Raw genomic sequence first — 14,959 nt, forward strand, 5'->3', positions numbered from 1 at the left:
GGCTCAGAGCCTGGAGCCTGTTTCCGATTCTGTGTCTCCCTCTCTCTCTGCCCCTCCCCATTCATGCTCTGTCTCTCTCTGTCTCAAAAATAAATAAACATTAAAAAAAAAAAAAAAAAGACTTCTGATCTGATAAATATTTGCATGCAGATAAAAATGTCCATCAAGGTAACTCTACAGTAGTCCCCCTTATCCACAGGGGGACATGTTCCAAGGCCCCCAGTGGATTCCCGAGGCTGCAGAGGGTACTGAACCCTACATACACTATGTTCTCCTCCTATGCATACATACATACCTGTGATAAAGTTTAACTTATAAATTAGGCACCATAAGAGATGAACACCAGCACAAAAATAATTGTTCTATATAACATCCCTATAACAGCATACTGTAATAAAAGTTACATGAATGTAGTCTTTCTCTCTCTCTGAATACCTTATTATTATTATTATTATTATTTATTATTATTATTATTATTATTATTATTATTATTATTATTTTGGTGGGGCAGAGAGGGATTTATTGGGGTCTCCTGGATGGAGCTGGGATGGCTGGGGTCTGGAACTACTCATCGGATGCCACCCAAGGACTGCATGGACCGTGATAAAGCCAGGAGCAGCATCTGGGGCATGGGGGAGGGTGTTCCCATTGGTGAGGGCGACCTGAGCGGTAAGGCGTGGGTGGAGAGATTATGACCTACTACTGTGGCCAGGACTTTGGTCACCAGATGGAGGTGGGGGGAGTCCTATGACACACCAGGCTCACACATCACTTGTCAAGGATCTCAGCCACCCAGAGCCTCAGGGAGCAGGTGCATGCCTCCCTGAGGAGAGAGGACGCTGTCAATGGTGGTGTCGGGGTCACTAGGAGGTCTCTCTCTGAATATGTGACTGTACTATATTCACTTTCCTCCTGTTGATGAGGTCCAGTGATGAAATGCCCACGTGACAGGTGAAGGAGGTGAAGGATGGAGGCATGTGACAAGCTGCTCTCTACTCCTGACAGTGAGCAGATGTCAGAGGGAGGAACCTCTGCTTCGGGACCGTGGCTGACAATGAGTAACTGACACTGCGGAACGCAACTCTGGATAAGGGGACTGCTGTATTCGTTCATTCATTCGACAAACACCAAGCACTGAGCACGTGCCAGGCCCAGCCATGGTACAGACCCAAACGTGCCCCAGCGTGGTCCCCGCCCTCAGAGGGGACACTGTTTAAAAGACAGATCAATCCCAAGAAAATGAGGCTGGGGTAGCCGGCGGGTGGGGGGAAGGGGTGGCTTGCAGGGAGCTCAGGGAAGATTCCCTGGAGGAAGCAGCATTTGAAGCCTAAGAGGGAGGCAGGAGTCGAAGACCCAGGCAGCACAGCTGAAGAGGATGCGCAACAAAGTAGCACCGGGCGACATTTGCTGGGCGTGGGCCGAGCACTCACACGCAGCCACTCTAACCGCCTCGATAACGCTCTGGGGCAGGTTCTGCTCTCACCATCCCCAGTTTTCAGATGAGGGAGCTGGCCCAAGCTTGCACGGCTGGGACCTGCTGGGGCCACCCGGATCGGGATCAGGTGCCTCGGGCCCACAGCCGGTGGGGAAGGCAGGGAAGGGCAGACACAGGAGCCAGAAAAGGGTTTAAGCGGGATGCAGTCTGCGCTGTAGGCAGCTCCCGCAGGCTGCTGCGGGGCACGGCGGGGTGATGACAAGACACAGGGGGGACAGAGGGCTGTGGGAAGAGCATGGGCTGAAGCCGCAGTCAGAGTCACACGTGCTTCAGGGACAAGTCACTGCCAGCAGCACGGCATGTGCACAAAGAGGGGGGGATAGTCGGGAGGCATTTATTTTGTGGGAACGCTTGATCTGTTAAATCACACTCTTTCCCTCCAGGAGCCGGTTCCTAAGAACAACACTGGGGCCGGCTCCCGCCCAGGGGCAGGCGGTCAGCTCTGCAGAAGTCAGGATCCACAGACCCGACAGGCATAGCACACCACTGGGCCAGCCAGCACTCAACCACTTTGGACCCCCGACGGACACCGCCCGTGGCATGGCACCTGCAGCAGACCCCGCTTTCTGCCAAATGGGGCCAACCGGTCTTCCCCCGGGTCCCCCACTGCCTCTAGCCGGTGGCCCCTCTCAGTGCACGGAAGGGGAACGGCCTCATCTGCCTGCTTTAGCTAAACAGGAGAAGGGTGGTTCTCAGCAGGTCCAGGAACCTGTGAGGACAGAAGAGAACCCTTCCTTTTTGACAAGGCACAGGTCACAAATGGTAAGCTCCAACAGAGCCGTGTTTCTGTGTTCTGATGCCCAAGACAGGAGAGGTGGGGTCTTTGCCATGGCCGGCCCAAGGAAAGGAAGACAGTGGCAGGGGGTCCGTCTAATCCGATGGCCCAGTGAGGCCCATAACCTTCCAGGCATTCTGGGGTGCATCATGTAACTTGCCTCTTTGTCAAGCTAATACGTACATGAAAAATACACTGAGTTGTAGGGAAAATCAATCTAGGGTTTAAAATATCCTTTTGGATACCCGACATGTGAATAAACTAGCTTGCACTATGTAGAGACTCCTGTCCCGGGAGAAGTACTTGGTCTTTGAGAATGAGGACTTTTAACTTAACGGCTTGGGAGAGGGTCAAGTATTTGCATACGTGACCTTTGTCTAGCCCTTTCTGTGTGGAAAGCAGCTGCAAGTTTCTATTTAAGCACACAGAGGGATGGAGGTCCTGGCTAGGCGAAGCGGCGGGGGAGAGCAGGTCGAGGCAGAGGAGCTCCTGTGCACGTGTGCCCGCAAGAGTGCACGTGCTGCCCTGACTGCGCTGGAGACACAGGGAGGGGCCGAGGGGTGCACGGCCTTGTGTGCTGAGCTAAGGAGCTTATGTTTGATTCTGGAAGCAGCCCTGAGCCAAATAACCTTTTTTGTTTGTTTGTTTAATGTTTATTTTTTTTGAGAGAGACCGTGAGCTGGGGAGGGGAGGAAAAAGAGGGAGACACAGAATCCGAAGCAGGCTCCAGGCTCTGAGCTGTCAGCACAGAGCCCGATGCGGGACTTGAACTCACTGACTGCGAGATCATGACCTGAGCTGAAGTCCTACACTTAACTGACTGAGCCACTCAGGCGCCCCACCAATTAACCCTTTGAAGCAGAAGGACCTCCAGTCTGAGCAGTAAGGGAGGGACAGGACTGAGGCTGGAGGGCCAGGGTGGAGGCTGCCACATCAGTCTAGGCAGGTGGCCCTGAAGCTAAGCACTGGTACACAGGTGGAAAATGAGGAGACTGGGGAGGGCGGTGCGAGCCCATGGGGCTGTGGCTGACGGGGACAAGGGACGGGTGAGGACCCTCAAACCTCTGGCCCAGACAATGGGCACACAGTAGTATCTTCAACCCAGTTAGGGAGCAGCCATCCTGTCTCCACCATGCTGAGCTTGATGGCTGTGTGGACACCAAGGGGCCATCTCCAGTGTAGACTGTGGAGACAGAGGTCTGGAGCTTGGCAGAGAGATGCAGCTTGGGAATCCTCGTGCATTCCAAAAGCACCTACTGAGCGTCTCCCATGGGCCAGGCACCGTGATAAGCAACGAGTGGAGAGTGGCCAGTGGAATAGACCAGAACCTGTGCTCAGGACCTTACATTTAATGTGGGGAAGACAGACCCTGGAGCTGTGTCCTGGGGTAAGTGCTGTGAAGAAATAACATCAGGTGTTGTGACCAAGAATAACCGGGGAGAAAGAAGGCTTTAGAGAAGGTCTGGGAAGAAATGGAGGAAACCATCCCTGGGGAGCCTATGTCAAATGCAAATGCCCTGACCTCACAGGAAAGGAGGAGGTCTGATTATGGGTGAGGGGGTGACAAGAGGCAGGCAAGGACCAGAGCGTGCGGGGTCTTGGGAGCGAACGTAAGGAGCAGTGGACACTGAAGCATCTGGACATCAGACGGGACGCAGAGGTGACAGGAGGAAAGTCCAATGCTCACATCTAAGGTCAAGGAGAGGAAGAGGAGCCCAGGAAGGGGCAGAGCCTGGTGTGGAAACCAAGGGACCAATGTCAAGGACAGGGAAGTGGTTAACGGGGTCAACTACTACAAGGAGAGCAAGGAGGATCAGGATGAGAAAATAGCCACAGGACTTACCGACAAAGAATTACACATGACCTTGAAAGGAACAGTTTCCAGGGAGTGGCGGCAAAGTGCTTCCGAGGGAGACAAACCTGGAGGTGGGACTAGAGCCTGGAAGGTGGATCTGCAGCTGCAGCCGTGGGTGTAAAGGGAGGGACGCTGCTGGTGGGGCTGGGGGGACGCGCAACCAGGTCTCTCTCAGCCAGATCCACAGTCAGAGCAACTCCTTCTGCTGACCTCAACTGTCTCTACAAACCGGGTGCCAGGGGTCATTCTCCCTGCGAGGGGCTGGGGCGGGAGGGGGGGCGCAGGGGAAGGGCCTGAGGGACGTCATGGAGATTTACAACAGCTGCCCTGAGAAGGCACCAGAACTGGCCGGGGCCCAGCCTGGGCTCCTTGGAGGCTGGCAGTGAGGAGCTTGTTTGGGATTCTCTCTCTCTCTGTCTGCCCCTCCCCAACCCCTCACACCCTCTCGATCAAAATAAAGAAAAACTCAAAAGTTTTTTTAATTAAAAAAATGGAGTGGCTTCAAAACGAAAAGTTCAGGGGCGCCTGGGTGGCGCAGTCGGTTAAGCGTCCGACTTCAGCCAGGTCACGATCTCGCGGTCCGTGAGTTCGAGCCCCGCGTCAGGCTCTGGGCTGATGGCTCGGAGCCTGGAGCCTGTTTCCGATTCTGTGTCTCCCTCTCTCTCTGCCCCTCCCCCGTTCATGCTATGTCTCTCTCTGTCCCAAAAATAAAAAAAAAAAATTAAAAAAACGTTGAAAAACGAAAAGTTCAGATAAGCTAATATTGTAATTGTTATTTTTCAATGACTATAAAATGTAACATGTCAACTACTCAACTGCAATTTTTTTAATGCTTATTTTAAAAAAAATTTTTAATGTTTATTTTTATTTTTGAGAGAGAGAGACCGAAAGAGAGAGCGTGAGTGGGGCAGGGGCAGAGAGAGAGGGAGACACAGAATTCCAAGCAGGCTCCAGGCTCCGAGCTGTCAGCCCAGAGCCCCCCTGGGCGCTTCACCTCCTGAACCACCAGATCATGACCTGAGCCAAAGTTGGCCTCTTAACCAACTCAACCACCCAGGCGCCCCTAAATGTTTATTTATTCATTTTGAGAGAGAGTGGGGAAGGGGTAGAGAGAGAGGAGAGAGAATCCCAAGCAGGGTCCACACTGTCAGTGCAGAGCCTGATGCGGGGCTCGCTCTGAAAAACCAGGAGATCATGACCCGAGCTGAGATCAAGAGTTGAACACTCGGGGCGCCTGGGTGGCGCAGTCGGTTAAGCGTCCGACTTCAGCCAGGTCACAATCTCGCGGTCCGTGAGTTCGAGCCCCGCGTCAGGCTCTGGGCTGATGGCTCGGAGCCTGGAGCCTGTTTCCGATTCTGTGTCTCCCTCTCTCTCTGCCCCTCCCCCGTTCATGCTCTGTCTCTCTCTGTCCCAAAAATAAATAAAAAACGTTGAAAAAAAAATTTTTTAAAAAAAGAGTTGAACACTCAACCGACTGAGCCACCCAGGTGCCCCTATTTATTTAAGATCTTATTCTTATAAGCAAATTCTAAACCTAACATTGGGCTTGAACCTACAACCCCGAGATCAAGAGTCACACACTCGACTGACTGAGCCAGCCAGGTGCCCCTAGTCAACTGCAATTTTAATACAATTAGATAAAAAGTATATTCAATGTGGGATATGGATGCTTCCTCCCATAACCTGATTTTAAAATTTACCATTACAATGTGATAATTTTCCCATGATTCAGTATTATTCAAAATGGAATTTTAAAGCAGCAGAGTACTTTATTCGTCATTATACTTGAGCGACCACCATTCTTCAAATGTTGGATGTTTTAGGTGGTTTTCAATTAGTTTCCACTGAACACTGTCCTATCCTTTGCAGATAAGCTTTTTTTGAACTCATTATTTTGAAATAGTTAGAGATTTGTAAGAAGTTGCAAAGAAATGGACCTTCCACAATGTGACATCTTGCACAACTATAGCACAATATCAAACCACAACCCCACACTGGCTCATTCAGACCTCAACAGTTAGGGTACCTTTGTGTGTGTGGACATCTCTGTAACTTTATCACACGTGTAACCTTGTAGACCTACTTACCACCTCAGTCAAGATACTGGACGCTTCTTAAAGACTTGACGTGAGTTGGAGTCTCAAAAAAAATCACCCTCGAGGGGCGCCTGGGTGTCACTTAAGCGTCCGGCTCTCGATTCTGGCTCGGGTCGGGATCTCATGGTTTGTGAGTTTGAGCCCCGCGTCAGGCTCTGCCGGTGTGTGGAGCCTGCTTGAGATTCTCTGCCCCTCTCTCTCTGCCCTTCCCGTGACCTCTCTCTCAAAATAAATTAACTTAAAAAAAGTAAACAAATGCATAAATAAGGAAAACGAGTCTGAGAAAAAAAAAAAAGCTGGAGGAAGTGAGCAGGCTGTTCACAAGAGAAGCCAAAGGCCTCAGGAGGATACGAGGAGACGTCTGCAGCTGTGAGGGAGCAGGGGTGTGCAAACCACGATGGCGAGATGCCCCTTTGACACCTTCAGAACGGCGGGTATTACGATGGAGGACGCTCGGCGCCGCTGAGGATGTAGGCAACGGGACAGCTTTTCTGGAAGGCAGTCTGACAGAACATGGGCAGGTGTGAACCTCGGAATCCAGGGACCCCTCTCCATTACCTGCCCGCCAGAGCTGCTAGCTAGCGCTAGCACAAGGGCATCGGCCGTGGCCTGACCCGTGGAGGAGGGACCTGGAGGCAAGCAGGTGTCCGCGACGGGCCCGGGTAAGTGCGTGATGCACATCGCGGAACGAAAGGCGGCAAGAGAAGACCCGAACCATACGCCCTCCCAGAACAGGGCTAGGGGAAGAAAAGAAAGAAAAAAAAGAAAGAAAAGGAAGGAAGGAAGGAAGGAAGGAAGGAAGGAAGGAAGGAAGGAAGGAAGGAAGGAAGGAAGGAAGGAAGGAAGGAAGGAAGGAAGGAAGGAAGGAAGGAAGGAAGAAAGAAAAAGATAGAAAGATAGATAGATAGATAGATAGATAGATAGATAGATAGATAGATAGATATTGGGTGAAAAAAGACAGATGTAGCTCAACACCACGCACGGGAACTTCGAACGTGCACGGACAAAACAACGGACTTTACAAGGATACAAACAGACTCAAAAGTCGCTTCCGTGCACTCACGCGAACCCAGGCCCCCCACCCCCATCCCACTGCTCTCTTCCTTTAGCCTGATTTATTTTTCTTTCTGGCACTAGAATGCCTGCCTACTCCATGAGAGCAGGGACCTTTCTGTCTCGATCGCCTATCTCCAGCTCCGAGAACAGAGCCTGGGACACTGTCGATGCTCAGTATGCATCTGTACACGAATAAATGGAGGAAGCGGGGCCTATGGAGAGGGGAGGGGAAGACAAGAATGAGCTGGGGGGCTGGGGGGTATCTAAGCAAACAAGGGAGGAACCCTGCCTGGACATTTCGTGGTGGCGTGTCATGACGGGCCCATAAAAATAATTACAAATTGGGGGCGCCTGGGTGGCTCAGTCGGTGAAACATCTGACTTTGACTCAGGTCATGATCTTGCTGCTGGTGGCTTCAAGCCCCGTGACCGGCTCTGTGCTGACAGCGCAGAGCCTGGAGCCTCTGCCTCGGATTGTGTCTCCCTCTCTCTCTGCCCCTCCCCCACTCGTGCTCTCTCTCAAAAATAAACATTACATTTTTTTTAACCACAAATCACTTTATCAAATTCATTACTCCATAAACTACATCTGGCATGAACAGGCCCTCACTTGCCCTCCTAGAAGCCCTCTGCCAGCTCCTAGAAGGCCCTGGCCACCTCAGGGCCTTTGCACAAGCTGTCTCCTCTGCCAAGGAGCTTTCCCCCTAGCTCTTCAAGAGCTGGTTCCTTCTCATTCTTCCAGTTTCTGCTCAGCGTCACCTGGTCAGAGCGGGCTCCCTTTCCCCACGCCGCCCTCTGTCACATCACCTGTTCAGTACCTCCTCAAGCCCAGTGATTATTTTGTTTCCCCTCAAGGGGTGCAGGCCCCGAGCCAGGCCCTCGTCTGCTCTGCCGCCTCCCCAGCTCCTGCCACCGTTCCCGGCACACGGCGGGCACCCGAGCGTTCGCTGAGTGAACCGGTGAACTGAGGGGCGATCTCAAGGGCAGGGCCAAGGCGCGGCGCCAGGGGACGGGGCGAGGACGGGGGTCTTGCAGGGATCCGAGCGCGGGCAACCCCCGCCCCCCCCCCCCCCCGAACACCCGCCAGCCTCAGCCCTGTCCGCCCAGGACACCGAGCGAGGTGGGCGGGGGGGCACCACCCGGGGAGGAAGGCAGCGCCCCTCCCGCAGTGACAGCTCCGCACTCCCGCGCCCCCCTTATTTCCGCATCCGGCCGCCCACGGGACCGCGCGAGAAGGGCGCCCCCACCGGGCCGGTTTGAGCGCGCCCGGGACCCCCCCCCCACCCCAACCCCGCCACCGGCACCTCCGGCCCGGACCACCGCGCGGTCCCGCCCCAAGGCGGCTGCGCGATCACGCGACTGCCAACGGGCGACGCCAGGCCACGTGAACAGGCCGCCGCCGCCGCGCCCTCGGGGTCTCGCGGGGTCGAGACGCGGCCGGCCCGCACGAGCCCTCCCCGGTCGGCCGGTCGGCCGTCGGGCTCCCTCCGCCTTACCTCCCGGCGGCGACCAGCTTCTGGAGGAAGGTATCCACCAGAGTGTCGAGGAGCTTCACCCTGGGCACGGTGGTGCCGGGGGGCACGGATTCCCGGGGCGGCCCCTCAGGCCCCTCTCCCTCACAGCCGCCGCCTGCGTCGCTGCTGCGCGCTTCGGCCATGTTGAAGTCGCCGCGCGAAACCAAACTGGCTCGGCCGGCCCGCCCCCCGGGGCCGGCTATTGGCCGGCCCCGGCCCCGGGCGCTCCCGATTGGAAGCGGCGGGCGTCCGTCGCCGAGCCGCGCTGGGGCGCGCACCCGCGGGAGCCCGAGGGCGGTGCGGAGCTGGGAAGGGGCGCGCCTCGCACCCGGATCCTGGCTGGGCGGGCGGGCCGCAGAGTCGCAAGGCGAGGCTGAGGGGCTCGACAAAAACTTTTAATTACGGTTCAGAGACCTTGTACAGTGCAACAGGGAGTGTCCGATCTTAATGTCTGTATCTTGGGCCCACTGCGCGCGCGTTCCCGCCCCTTCCACCTCGGGCTGCCGACCAGCCCGCCGGGGACCAGCGCGTGCGGCCGGCCGGCCACGGCCCCTGGGCTCTTCGATGGGAAGGTCACGGCCGAGGTCCCTTCCACCAGATGCGCGTCCTTTCACAACGCGCGCGCGCGCATATGTCGGTGTGTATGAGACCGTGCGTGTGAATGTCAGTGTGTGTGTGTTGTGTTTGCGTGAGTGAAGGCCAGTTGTGCGTGTGTGTGCGGGAGACCGGCGGGCAGATCCGAGGGCGGGAAGGGGGCAGGGGGGCAGGGCCGCCCGCAGACGGGCCACTGGGGAGAAGGTGGGGCGCTGAGCTGAGCCACAAGGGCCTCACTAGGATGGGCTCAAAGAGACGAGGGGTCCCCGGCCTCCATTACGTTGGTGATCCTTGGGGGATAAATGGGTGACTGCGGTGCAGGGAGGTTGAGGGTCATCTGAGGACCCTTGGGGTGACCGTCTGTGGATAGAAACTGGGAGACTCCCGACAAAGGGAAAGAAGGACAAACAAAAGTGGAGAGAGGTGAAAGGGGAAATAACCCTGGGGGGTAAGAGACGGATGGGCGCTGGTGGCGGTGCACGTAGGAACGGGGCCTCCGGGCTCTGACCTGGGCGACAACGTAGGGCAGCCGTGAGAAGCAGCGAGGCTTCAGGGAGCTAGCACCTTTCAGAAGGGCACCAGGGCCTTTCCCAGGGGCGGGACCCAAAAGACGTGTGCAGGGTCATCCCGCCAGCCGTCTCAAGTACAAGGGCAGGGTAGGGTCTGCCCTGCCTTCTCCTCGCTTGGGGGCTGCACCTGTCTGCCCACCACACAGGTGCGGGGGAGGAGGACTCGCTGTCCGCCCCTGAAGAGCCTCAACAGAGTCTCGGCAGTATCGGGCTGGTAAACGCAGTGGTCCTGGTATCGGGGGACTTCCTGACCTGCTCCTTACTCTCCCCCAGGCACCCCTCGGGAGAGCCACGACCGGGATGACTCTTCACGTGGAGGAGGAGAAAACCACAACCAGTCCCACGTCTCAGAGATTCCCACTGGGACACCTCTGTTTCTGTGAGTCCCGGTGATGGGTACGGACACGCAAGTCATGACCGCCCCAGGGCGGAGAACCTCCCCCGCCCTCTCCTAGGCCTCACCCGGTCGGCCTGGGGACATGCGCCGGGGCACAGGCACACGCACCCTGTCCTCACTTTCCAACCTGTTCTCTCCACCTCGCTCTGCAGGGTAGTTCTCCCAGTCCAGCCCGGACGGCCTGATCTACTCAGGACTGGGCCCGCCCCTGCAGTCACCTGGCCGAGGGAGCCAACAGCTCGCATGTCCTGGGGCTGCTGGTTCTGAAGGAACGTGGGGTAGGTAACTGGGATTGAGGGAAAGCTACGTTTTCCACCTGAGGAAGGGGTGGGCTCTGACTGCAGGATTGGCGCTTCAGCAGGACTGACAGTACCTAGTTCACAGATGTTAAAAAAAAAAATACACACACAAAGTAAAGTATCGACATTTGTCCCCAACCTAATAACTCTCCGAAGAGAGGACACGTGCTCTGGAGAACCAGAGGTTTTCGCTGCTCCTGCTCCCTGTGCAGAAGTACCTGGCACCTGGCCCCCAGTGGCAGGGAAAACAGAACAGTCGGGTGGCGGCTCAGTCCCAAAGCAAAACGAAGCAAGCCTACGAGATGAAGCAGGAGAGGGCTGACGACAGCTGCTGGAAATCCGGGCTGAGAGGCCGGGGGGAGGACCGGCAGTAGGAAACCAGCGCCCTGTACAGCTCTCGTCAGGGTCTCAGGGGCACAGATGGCGGGGGAGGCCAGGAGAAGGTTCCGCAGGGGACGGGGGAGTGGGATCGCTGGGGATGGGGGTTCCTTGGATCAGGATGGAGTACCGGGACTGAGCAGAGAGCCCAGTTTGGCAAGAAAATAAAAAAATACCAGGGGCAGGGGGTCCAGGTGTGGAGCCTCTTCAGCAAGAGCAGTTCGGAGTCTCTGCCCTGTCCCAGACAGGCCACCTGGCCCCGGGCAGGGCTGTGAGTGTGGCGGGGGCACCTGGAGAGGGTGCTATCCTCCCCACGCCACCCCCGCCCCAAAGTAGTGTGGGAAACAGCAGGGTTCTCGCCCTGCCGCTGGTTACCAGTGTCTTGAGTCCACCAGCTCAGGCCGGAGGCTGAGTTTCTTGAGGCTCTCGTAGCCCACCACGATGACAATGCTGGAGGGCGTGGCTGAGATGATTCTGGCAGAGAGGCCCTTCATGAGGCCCCAAGGCCCCTCTTCTGCCATCAGCTGTCTGAAGGTCAGGATGATGGAGCTCTTGCCTTCAACCTGGAAATGCAACATGGCGGAAGGCCACGGGCCACAGTCAGGGCGGCACAGCGGTTCATGTGGGCTCTGGTATCGGCCTGCCTGGGTCGAACTCTGCTCCCCAACTTGCTAACAGGGTAGCCTCAGGTAACGTACCTCAGTTTCCTCAGATGTACAACAGAAACGAAGTAGACCTAAGCCATGCAGTTGCTCTGGGCACCAGAACCGTAACTGTGAGCTGCCGTTCCTGTCATTAGCTAAGCTCCTGAGCTAGGGCTCCTTGCCGTGGGGGCTCCTCTCTGGCCTCAGGGAGCCCAGGGACTGAAGGCCCTGCTGGTCTGTCATTTCCATTCCCGTGTGTCAGTCCCTCTGAGTCCCCGAGGCTGGGCCCACCCCCGGCCCTGTCGCCCCCACACACCCCGGGACCCGTCCTCCCTACTACACTGGAAATTGGGCTGAGGCAGAAATCTCCTCTCTTCCTTCTCAACAGTCCTGCCCCCTGCCCCGGCCCCCCACACTCTGCCACCCAGGTGCACGTTTAGACACCACCCCCCTCGGACCCTCAGCCAGCGCAGGACAGATGTACTGCTTGTTGCACACCCCCGTACCGTGCGACAGTCACAGGGTGACCTCTGGCTGAGAATATTGCCCACTCATCCCCACCCCCACCCTCCTCCACGCTCCCCTCTTCCTCTCCGGTACTCTCTTCTGACCACCTCTGCTCCCCTGCCCTCCCCTGTCCACAGCCGCGTCAAGGGCTGTTCCAGCTCTGCTCTGGTCCTCACGCGCGCTTGGTCTCCTCCAGCCTGGGAGCGCTCAGAACAAGGCTCAGGAGAGAATGAGAAGGGAACCTGTGCACGTTGTGGTCTGCACACCAATCAGATGTCAATTTATTCATTTTCAAAAGCGGGGGTGGAAAGGGCATTCTTTCCTACAGACAAATACACCTAGATTTGCCAGCCATCTCCATCCAACATCCTCGGATCAGGGAAGCCGGCTTCACCCCCAACCTGGTGAGGTTCTTTTCTTTCCCTCTCCTCCTCACCACAGCCGTGACCCCGCTCTCCTGCACAGCTGTCCTCTTCAGCTACCCACATCAGATGTTCAAGCCCCCGTTCTCATACAGCAGAACCTGCCATTTGTATGTTACACATCCATTCAGATTCCATTTCCTTGGATTAGGTGCTGGGGAAGCATCTTTGAGCTGAGTGGAGACAGGGACTACGAGCTCTGGACAGCACCGCCAAGGGCTCCGTCTCGGTAGAGAAAAGCATCGGCTGTGCTAACGGGATGAGAGGCAGGGAGGAGCCAGTGAGGCATGGCGGGGACAGGTGCGGGGGCGTGCAAGGGGGCACACGTGGTGAGGGGAACGCTCTAGGCGTTTCAGAGCGCTCCGCTGCCTGCTGCACATGGTAAGTCGTAAGCACAAGGAAGGGGCCTGGCTGACCAGGACGAGGCTGGCTGGACTAGAAGGCCGTGACACAGAGAGGTCGCGGGAGCACTGGGGAGCACAGGTGACCCTTCTTACCAGGGGCAGGGAGGCCGGTCTTACCTGCACTCGGGTTCGGATGACGTCCATGGGATTGGTCAGGACGGAAGCGGTGGCCGCGGCCAGGGGCCCCGAGACGGCTTGAAAGACAATGTGCGGGCACTCCTTAGGACAGAGGTACGAGATCTGCTCTGGAAGCGAGGGAGAGACAACGGGAGAGACGTGAGGTGCCGTCCCGTCTGCCCTCACACTGCTTCTGCTCATTGGCCCAACGTGGACGGACCCTCTCCAGCATCAGCCACCTTAGATCCTGTCACTCCCATCCTCTTTTCTTTGCTGCCTTCTGAACCAAGAAAAAATGAGGACCCTCAGGCCCCTTCCGGAAGCCATGTTGGGTACATTACCCGCTGTGAACAGAGGATTCCTCTGGAGAAGGGGTTTCAGAACCTCTCTGCCTGCCAACTCCCCTCCTCTGATGAACAGAAATCCTTCCTGACATAACAACCTTACACGTGTGCTCTACTCCTCCCGACTCCCAGGCCAGGCAAGCACACGCCACGGGTTTTCTCACACGGGCACCCCATCGCTGGTAGGAAAGATTAAAGCTGGTCTCGCCCACTGTCTCTAAGGAAGGGAGCAGGGTGACCGTGGTGGGTGAGGAGTCTTTTCACCGCGTCCCTGTCTTTCTTTTTGAATTTTGAGCCGTGAGAAGATTTTTTTAAATTGTAGTTCGTTAGCATACGGTATCGTGTTAGTTTCAGATGTACAGTACAGTGATCCGACACGTCTATACGGCACTCCGTGCTCTCACAGTAAGTGGACTCCTCATCCCCTTCACCTGTTTCCCCCGCCCACCTCCCCTCTGGTGGCCAGCAGTGTGTTCTCTGTAGTCAAGAGTCTGTTTTTTGGTTTGTCTCTTCTTTGTGTGTCCTGTTTCTTAAATTCCACATATGAGTGAGATCAGATGCTATTTGTCTTTCTGTGACTGACCTGTTTCACTTAGCATAATACAGTCTAGATCCAACCATGTTGTTGCAAGTCGCAAGTTGTTTTTTTTTTTTATGGCTGGGTCACCTTCCACCGTATGTATACGCCCATGTGAATGTTTTTAAAAATAAAAACAATCGCAGCTGAAAGAGAAGGTCGTACCCTGCAGTGAGATGTTTTCTGCAGGCTCTATTAACAAAGAAGAACTCCGTTTCCAAAATGCTAATGAAGACAAGGGCATAGTGCCCAGATTCGCCCACTCCCAGCATCACTGGGAAGCTGACTGCAGTTGAATTTTTTGCTGTAGCCTCCCTAGAAGCGAGAATCAGGAGTTCACTCATTGGTTCGACCAGAGTTGACTCAGTGACTGCCGTGCACCAGCCACCTGGCTCTTGAGGATGGAATGGTGAATAAAAGAGTCTCAAATCCCTGCCCTTAGGAAATGGGAACACAGGCAATACATAAATAAAAAGCAAAATCGATAGCTATATCAGAAGGTGATGTGTGCTACCTAGAGATAAAAATAAAGCAGGGAAGGGAGACAGGGAATGCCAGGTGTTGGGAGGGAAGGGGTTGCCTTTTAAACAAGGTGGTCATGGAAGCTCTCTCCCAGGAGGTGAAGTCTGAGCAAAGGCCTGAGGAAGAGTGCACGGATCTGTGGAAAGAACTTTCCAAGGAGAGGTGACATCCAATGCAAAGGACAGGGGCAGCAAGGCCCGTATGAATGAGCGAGGGAAAGAACACTACACAAGGCCTGAGAGGTAAGTCATTAGGGCCTTGAAGCCACTCTGAGGCTCTGGCTTTCATTCTGAGGGAGGCTGGGTGTAGCGTGGGTCATCTCGAAGACTCCCTCTCCGTCCACTCTCTACAGTCCAGTTCCCATAGTACCTTCGAGAGTTTTTCCCTCGTGCCCC

At 55.8% G+C, this 14,959-nt stretch overlaps 1 protein-coding gene across 3 annotated transcripts in view; it reads right to left on the reverse strand.

The window, feature by feature from the left end:
- The window catches only part of SLC25A44 (solute carrier family 25 member 44), a 32,425-nt gene that overhangs the window by 8,603 nt on the left and 8,863 nt on the right, over nucleotides 1–14,959 (reverse strand). The window contains exons 3-4 of one of the 3 annotated variants that reach the window (XM_058702307.1): nucleotides 13,122–13,249; nucleotides 11,403–11,590 (exon numbers count right to left, since the gene is read on the reverse strand). In XM_058702307.1, coding sequence (XP_058558290.1) covers nucleotides 11,403–11,590; nucleotides 13,122–13,249 — 316 coding nt within the window. Of the gene's footprint in view, nucleotides 1–8,772; nucleotides 8,970–11,402; nucleotides 11,591–12,325; nucleotides 12,852–13,121; nucleotides 13,250–14,959 lie in introns of those variants that run through there. The other 2 variants (XM_058702308.1, XM_058702309.1) reach the window with 2 other exon arrangements.

Source organism: Neofelis nebulosa, chromosome 15, assembly GCF_028018385.1.
Source record: "Neofelis nebulosa isolate mNeoNeb1 chromosome 15, mNeoNeb1.pri, whole genome shotgun sequence".
Classification (NCBI taxonomy): Eukaryota; Metazoa; Chordata; class Mammalia; order Carnivora; family Felidae; genus Neofelis; species Neofelis nebulosa.